The 8,192-nt window shown below is 47.1% G+C and overlaps 1 protein-coding gene across 7 annotated transcripts in view; it reads right to left on the bottom strand.

Annotated features, from left to right (window-relative positions):
* Hectd4 (HECT domain E3 ubiquitin protein ligase 4) overlaps positions 1-5,491 on the bottom strand; it is a 211,979-nt gene extending 206,488 nt beyond the window's left edge. For 4 of the 7 annotated variants that reach the window (XM_008847508.2, XM_017801762.2, XM_008847509.2 and 1 more), the window contains exon 1: positions 5,071-5,477. In XM_008847508.2, the coding sequence (XP_008845730.2) occupies positions 5,071-5,250 (180 nt within the window). In that variant the 5' untranslated portion in view covers positions 5,251-5,477. Of the gene's footprint in view, positions 1-5,070 lie in introns of all 7 variants that reach the window. The other 3 variants (XM_008847507.1, XM_029570593.1, XM_029570590.1) reach the window with 3 other exon arrangements.
* Between the last annotated feature and the right edge of the window lie 2,701 nt (positions 5,492-8,192).

Below are 8,192 nucleotides of genomic sequence, written 5' to 3'. Positions count from 1 at the left end.
GAGATCTTTTTAAAGGTTAAAAACTCATTTAATTTTATGTCTTATAGGGTTTATACTGAGTACAGTATTGTATAACTGTAATAATTCAACTATAAATCTAAAAATTTACAGCCAATTTTGAAAGAGATGCATCTTAGCTCTGGAAATTTTTATTGAATATGTCAATGCTGTTGTTGTAATGAAATGCTTCTAATTATGTGGTTATTAAATAAATAATTTTAAAATTTTTCTATGGTCATAGTTTAGTCAACTAGTTTAAGGAACAAAATCGATATCTAGTTAAGGTTTATCTGAGAATGTTTGTTTTTTTACCCAAGCCTTATCTACATAGCACATGACAATTAAAAGTACCAGACTGGTGGAACTAACCTTATTGGATATTTAACAGCCATAGTTTGAGGCCTATACTAATGTGGTCAGAGGGACTTAAAGGACAGTTTTTGCCCCTTGTCCTCCAAGGTCGATAAGTTCCAGGGGACTAGGATACATCTCTCAAAATGTCCTGAAACTGTGGTGAGTCACCTGTTCTCTTGTTCAGGGAGGACATGGAGACCCCACAAGATGGACTTGAACCAGTGTCCAGTCTACAAAGAGGAGGGTCAACTCAGAGGAAACATCTCATTCATGCTTCCAAGTGAAGCCAGCCATGATCGAGCAGGACCTTTGACTTATCTTCACATAGATGGAACTGGTAAAAGAAGGGAGCCAGGAGCTCTTCCCAAGCCCATGTGACCCCTGAGGAACAGAGCCTCAAATGACCTTAAGTGTAAAAATAAATTTATTTATTTGGGCCAACTGTATAGTCTTAAACACCCAAAAGGAAAATATAACCAAAGAGTAAAGTTATCAGTATATTTCTTTAACCAGAGAGTAAAGTCATCAGTATATTTCAAGGGCGCAAAATAAAAGACACCTTCCACACAGGACTGGACTTTGGGCCATAATGCTTTTGAAAGTTTATGGGAGACAGCTGAGAGGGTGGGTTCGGACCTCTATCGGGGTAGCTGCTCAGAGTTCAGCAGAGTGCCAGAGAGTGCAGGGTTATGGTCTCCCTCTGGCCTTCAACTACCAGAGGGCCTGAGAACCCAGGGGACAGCCTGACAGCCCAGGGATCCTGCCTCCATGTGGTGGTCCTTTCAATAAGATGATGCTATACAGCAGTCTCTTTTGCATGAGATAACTGCCATCATCACAACTTCGGCTGAGTCTGATCACCAAACATAGTCACAATTGGGCTTGTTGACGGTTGTGCTCGTTCGTTAAAAGAGTGCCAAGCAGGATCACTGGGCCCTCACCTGAGTATCCAGCCACTCTTCCTAGCCAACTAGTCTAGTCTTGGAAGACAAAAGAAAAATGAGGAAGAACCCAGTAGAGGGATGCTTTTGGAAGCCCTTGTCAAGAAACACCAATGGATTCTCATATGAACATTTGAAAATTGCCCTGTTCTGACTTTTTTCTAGTTCCCTGTCTAGAACTTGTGATGCTAATTACTCTTGCCTTTACTTTTCCTTCACATCTCCTAGTCACAATCCAAGGACTTTCTTCTCTGCTTAGAGATAAGAGATGCAGTTTGAGAGTCTTTTAGATAGACACACTGAAGAGATACTCCAATTGCCTCACCTTACATCCCTGTTCAGCACAGAGAAAGAAGCCAGAGCAGTCTGCCTCCCCATTCCCTATTGGCAATTAGGGTAACCTCTTCAGAGGATGGTGTGATAAGAATAAGAGGTAGGAATTGGCTAGGCAGTTAAGGTGAAAAGACCCCAAAGAAAAATAGCCAGTTTCTTAGCTGAAAGTCAAAATGTCTTTGGGCCTCTTAGCAACATACTCTGCTCCAAAGGCCAAAAATGTCAAAAGTATTTGGGAGCTTGTATCTAATCCTTAAAAGATTTTAGGGTTACCTCTTCAGAAGTCGGAATGTTAGAGTAGCCAAAAGCCCCATAAAAATAAATAAATAAATAAAAGAAGAAAGAGTACATGAAGTTATCAGAAAAAAAGTGATGGGGAGATACTGGAGGAGTTGGAGGGGATGGCGTGGGCACAGATTTGATCAAAACACCTTATATGCATGTATGAAATTCTCAATAAATTAAAAGAAATACTTCTTTAATTTTATCACAATATGCAAATTAGGACAGTGGTCAAAGAGAAAGTCATCATGATTGTGGTGGTTTGAATGCAAATGTCCCCCATAGGCTCCAAGTATTTGGACATTTTGTCCCCAGGTGGTGGCGCTGTTTTGGGAGGTCTTAGAAGGTGTGGCTACTCTGGAGGAATCATGTCACTGGGGGCGGACTTAGAGAGTTCTTAAGCCTTGCTGGATCTCCAGTTACTCTCTTGCTTCCGGTGCCTACTAGAAGATGTAGAGCCTAGCTTCCGCTCCTTCAGCCACCTCTGGCCACCATGCCTCCCCACCACGACGAACTGTAATTCCCCTGGAACATAAGCTCAAATAAATGCTTACTTCTATTTAAAAAAAAAAAAAGAAAGAAAAGTGGCTGGGAAAATGGTTCAGTGGATAAAGTGCTTGATGTGCAAGCTTGAGGATCTGAGTTTGGATCCCCAGCACCCCCATAAAAGTGAGGCATGGTAGACTGTACTTGTAACCCCAGCACTGGGAGGCAGGGGTAGAAGAGCAGGAAACAGAAGAATTCTAAAGGTTCAGAAGCCAGTTAGTCTAGCTGAAACTCAAGTTCCATGTTCAATGACAAACATTTTCTCAAAAAATAGAGGGTCAGCAAGATGGCTCGGTGGTAAAGACCCTTGGTGCCAAACTTGTCACTGGAGTTCTGTTCCTGAAATCCACATGGCAGCAGGAGAGAACCAACTTCTACAAATTGTCCTCTGACCTCCACATGCACACTGTGGTGCATGCCCCCCTACTCCATATACAAACTCATACTTGTGCACACACATACCATTAATACTAATAACTATTTAATAACTTAAAGTATTATAGTAAGAAGTCATTGTATTTATTTTTTCTTTTTCTTTTTTTGGAGCTGAGGCTCGAACCCAGGGCCTTGCACTTGCTAGGGAAGTGCTCTACCATTGAGCTAAATCCCCAACCCCAGAATCATTGTATTTAAGGTGAACAGAACTGGCTTACTTTCCAAGCTCTAAATATGTGATCTTGACCAAACTACACCTGCTCTAGGCTTTACTTGGGCATCCAAGTAAAGTTGTGTATATTGTACAAGAGTACAGTATACACAACTGTTACAATAAGCAACAAGATTTAGCTTTAGAGTCCTTTGAGAATTGAATAGGCTATCTGACTCATAGGTACATCTAATCAAATTATTACTCGATAATTACGAGTGAATAGTCCATACCAGCACGTCTGACAGTCACAAAAGCTTCTCAGCTATTTACTTCTCCTGACTGTGTGGCCTGAATAACTGGAAAGAAATGAAAAAAAGTTCTCCGCTAATGCAGTCATAAATGCTTATCACCCATACACATTCGTTTCTGAGAGGTTAGATCACAAATTTTAAAAACTTAATCTACTGGGTCACAGAGCCTTTCAAATAATTATTTGGTGAATATAGCTGACAATTCACTCAGTACATACACAGTAAACATTCTAGGAATTTCAACTTAATAACTTTAATATTTAAAATAATTCTACCCTTTCTAATCCAAGAAAGAAATTACATATACATAAAACCCTTTTGGCTCAGTGAACTTAAGTCTCCAAGGAACAAAGAGCACCCACTTCCTACCTTTCACACACAGTAGAGCCAATTAAACCAAACTATTCCACAGTAAGAGGCCTTGAATGTTCAGGTAGACAACTCAGGCACACCTTGCTTTTTATAGAACTGGCCCAAATGAGACACAATTTTATTATGATTCTACATTAAGAATTCTCTGTCAATTTATATCTTCCGTGTTTTCGTGGCTAGGCTGTAAAGTCAATTAAGAGTTCAAAAATGGAAGTGCTGAAGCAACCTCAAAGACATACACAAAAATACAGTGGACCGCATTCGCATCTCAAGCACGTTCCAAAGCCTCTCCAAACGCGATCGGATCTCTGACGTTCCCAGAACACACAGTAAATGGGATTTTAATCCATTTCTATAAATGTCCGTGCACTGAAAGCCAAAGTAAATGGGGAACCGCAAAACACAAATAAATTCCTCTCTTGAGCTCTTCTCTCTGCGCCCCACCCCAGGGAGCCCTCCTTGCGACAACACGAATTTCATGATACCACATACTACCTGCAGACTAAAATGTCACTCCACAAAGTCTCGCGGGGGGAAGCAGCATCACCATTCACCGAGCCTGGATGAAACCCCGACGGCAAACATTCCCACCTCTAGGCAAACACGAAACGCAGCGAAGTGGGGGCAAAGTTCTCATCCACCAGGCACACTGGGTTTCCTTGGGGTTCGCAACCTCAGCAGCAGCACATCTGAGACTGCCTTGGTGCACCTGCCACGGTTCCTGAACCTGGGCTTCTTGGCGACCCCAGAACACACACACACACACACACACACACTCGTGCACACACACAAAGGCCCCCTGGCCTAAGACGCCCTTCACCCTCAGCAGGCCGCGGTTGTAGCATCCCTTTCTCGCTGTCCACGGCGCCTGCTTCCCTGACAAAGGCCGCAGTGTCAATTCGAGGCACGACGCAGGCAAGTTGCAGGATTGCTTAGGGAGGACTGGCAGCTGTCACTACCCTCTCCCCATAACACAAACACAATCAACCCAGGACTGGGGCTGAGAAGAAGGGGAGAAGAGCCTGCCACGTCCAAAACACAAAAGGTGCCCGGGGCGAAACCACCTGAGTGTGCCCCGGGGCCCAGGAGCGCGTGGGGGAGGGGGTCAGCTCAGGAGGCGGCGGTGGCTCCCCGGGGACCTCCAGGCCACCCGGCCCGGCGACGCTCCCGGGAAACGCCAGGTGTCGGCACGTTCAAAATGAAACCACCAACGCGCTCTCCCGCGAGTGGCGGGCGGTCTGTTTCGCGGAGCCCTCGGCACCCACACACCTGCCCTCGGCCTGCCGCCCTCGCCCGCGGCAGACGCAGAACTGACGGCGCGGGCCGCGGCGGCCTCGCTCACCTCCAGGTCAGTGTCGGCGGCCTCCGGGGCGCCGAGGATCTCGCTGGGCAGCTCAGCCAGGTCGGTGACTCGGATGAGCCCGTCGTGCAGGAAGATGGTCTCCTCCTTCACCGAAAGCCACTGCGCCGAGTCTGCGGCCGCCGCCGCAGCCGCGGCCGCCGCGGCCGCCGACGAACCCATGGCTGAGGGAAGGCGCCGAGGAGCGGGCGTCCTCCCGGGAGATGCCAGCGAGGGCTGCCGCCTCAGCAGCCCATGGCCGCCCGCCGCGCCCCGCCGTTCGCCTTGCCCGCGCGGCTCCGCCCTAGGCGTTCCGCGCCGCCATCCCCCCCGCCAACCCGGGCCAGGGAGACCCGGGCCCCGCCGCCACCCAGACGAGCAGGATCCGCCTCTGCCGCTCCGCAGCCAACTGTCAGTGAGACGCCATCTTGGGGGCGGGGCTCCCGGCATGCCTCGCGGAGCGGACAATACAGGCGCCGCCCTCCCAGACCCGCCCACTGGCCCCGCCAGCTCTGCATCCCGGCTGCGGAGCCTACCTCACTCGCTATTTGTTGCCTGCAGCTTCGGCCTTGCCTCCCCAGGACTCCTTTCCCCCTAGGGATCCCAGTGTCTCCCTTGGTCTCCTGCGCGCTGGGAGAGGAAGACCCGCCTACCCCTCCCTCCTTGCTCAAATGTGCACCTCTCGCAGAGGCCTGAGCATGGAGGATCAACCTTGCTTTTATTTAAATGAGATACATGCAAAAGTCTTTCCCATGGGAGGATAGCTCAGTTGAAAAGGGTTTGCTTAGCATGCTCGAGACCCAGATTTCCATCAAAAACACAACCACAGCACTTAGCAGGCTGAGGCAGAAGAATCACCATGAGTTTGAGAATGGCATGGGCTACGTAATGGGTTCCAGAATAGCTTTGTTTACAATGTAAAGCCTTGTCTGGGGGCGAAAAAAAAACAGTAGTGGGGCTGCAGAGACTGCTCAGGGGTTAAGGGCACTGGCTGCTCTTGCAGAGGACCCAAGTTCAATTCCTAGTAGCCACATGGTGGCTAACAACTGTCTGTAACTCTTTAAGGGATCTGATGCCCTCTTCTGACCTCCATGGGCATTGTAAGACACGAGTGCACTTATTTACATGCAGGCAATACACTCATATACATACAATAAAAATAATACATTTAAAAAAAAAAAACACCAGTAGGGTTGAAGAGATGGCGTAGCTGTTAAAGGTTCAGGCTCACACCCTAAACATCAAAAAACCCAATAACAGGGTAAAGAAACAAATTTAAGTATTTAATGATTTGGGGGCCTGGAGAGATGACTCAGTGGCTTCATAGTGGGTTCCAGAATGGCTTTGTTTACAGTGGGAAGTCTTGTCTCAAAAACAACAGCAGTGTGGGGCTGGAGAGTTGGCTCAGCGGTTAAGAGCACTGACTGCTCTTGGAAAGGACCGGGTTTGATTCCCAGCACCCACATGGCAGCTACGAACCATCCTTAACTCCAGTTCCAGGGGAATCCGAAGCCCTCTTCTGACCCCTGCGGCATTGCACAACACGAGTGCACTCATATATAGGGAATACACTTGTACACATAAAATTTAAAAAAAAAACAAAAACCAATAGTGGGCTGCAGAGACGGATCAGAGGGTTAAGAGCACTCTTGCAGAGAACCTGGGTTTGGTTCCCAGCAGCCACATGGCAGCTGACAACCATGTGTAACTACAGTTCCAGTTCTTCTGGCCTCCTTGGGCACCAGGCATGCACATAGTATCCATACATATAAGCAAACCATTCATTCACATAAAATTAAAATATATATGGTTGAAACGAAATGGGGAAGGAGAACTTCCGTTCTTTGCTCTGTCCCCCGTATTTGAGTCCCTGACAGGCTCCAACTGTGCCTGGGTCTGTGTCTGGCCCCCTGAATCTCCGGTCCTTGTCCCCAGTTGCTGCCTCATTCTCATTCAGCACCTACTGAGTCTGCAAATAGGAGACTGGAGCCCAGACCATCTAGCCCTCCCTATGGAAACTCAGGCTGGCCATGCATCTCAGCAACCTCAGGCCCTGATGGAGAGTGGCTGGAGAGATGGTTTAGCAGTTAAGAGCACTGGCTGCTCTTGTAAAGGATCCAGGTTCAGTTCCTGGCACCTACATGGTATCTGATGTCTGTCTGTAGCTCTGGTTCTGGGGGATCCAACTTCCTGTTCTGGCCTTTTCAGGTATTGCAGAACACGGATACATTTACATACATACAGGCAAAACACTTATATATGTAAAATAAAAGATCTATTTTTTTTGTTTTGTTTTGTTTTTTGAGACAGGATCTGACTATTTAGCCCTGGCTGGCCTCAGACTCCCGGGATTAACGGTGTGCACCACACACCGGGCCTAAAATAAATAGGTCTTTTTTAAAAAAAATTTTAGCCGGGTGTGGTGGCACACACCTTTAGTCCCAGCACTTGGGAGGCAGAGGCAGGCGGATCTCTGTGAGTTCAAAGCCAGCCTGGTCTGCATAGGGAGTTCCAGGCCAGCTGGGACTACAGGGAGACCCTGCCTCAGAAACACCAATAAATAAATATGTATTTTTTATTTTTTATTTTATGTGTATGAGTGTATTGCCTGCATGTATGCATGTATGCAAGTGCACCCATTTACCCGTGTCATGCAATACCTAGAGAGATGGGGCGGGGGGGCATGGGATCCACTGGAACTGGAGTTGTGGACCCAACCTGGGTTCTCTGTAAGAACATCCAGTGCTCTTAATCCCTGAGTCCAAAATTAAATACATGTATGTATATGTATATATATATATATATATGTTTATAAAAGATTTGGAGGAGGGGGCTCTTTTTTGAAACAGGGTCTTATTTTATTGCCGAAGCTGGCCTGAAATTTGCTATATGGTCCAGGTCAGCCTTCAACTCCTTCCTCATCCTCCTAAGTGCTTGGATTATAGGTACAGGCCTTATACCCAGGAATGGTATTTGAGTTTTTAAATTTTCCAACACTCAGGAGGCAGAGGCAGGCGGATCTCTGTGAGTTCAAGTCCAGCCTGGTCTACACAGCGAGTTCCAGACCAGCTGGAGTTACAAGGAGACCCTGTCTCAAAAAAGACACACACACACACACACACACA

Source organism: Nannospalax galili, unplaced genomic scaffold, assembly GCF_000622305.1.
Source record: "Nannospalax galili isolate Female #2095 unplaced genomic scaffold, S.galili_v1.0 scaffold120, whole genome shotgun sequence".
Taxonomy (NCBI): domain Eukaryota; kingdom Metazoa; phylum Chordata; class Mammalia; order Rodentia; family Spalacidae; genus Nannospalax; species Nannospalax galili.
The sequence above is the reverse complement of the archived record's forward strand: the minus strand, read 5'-3'. Positions and strand labels throughout refer to the sequence as shown.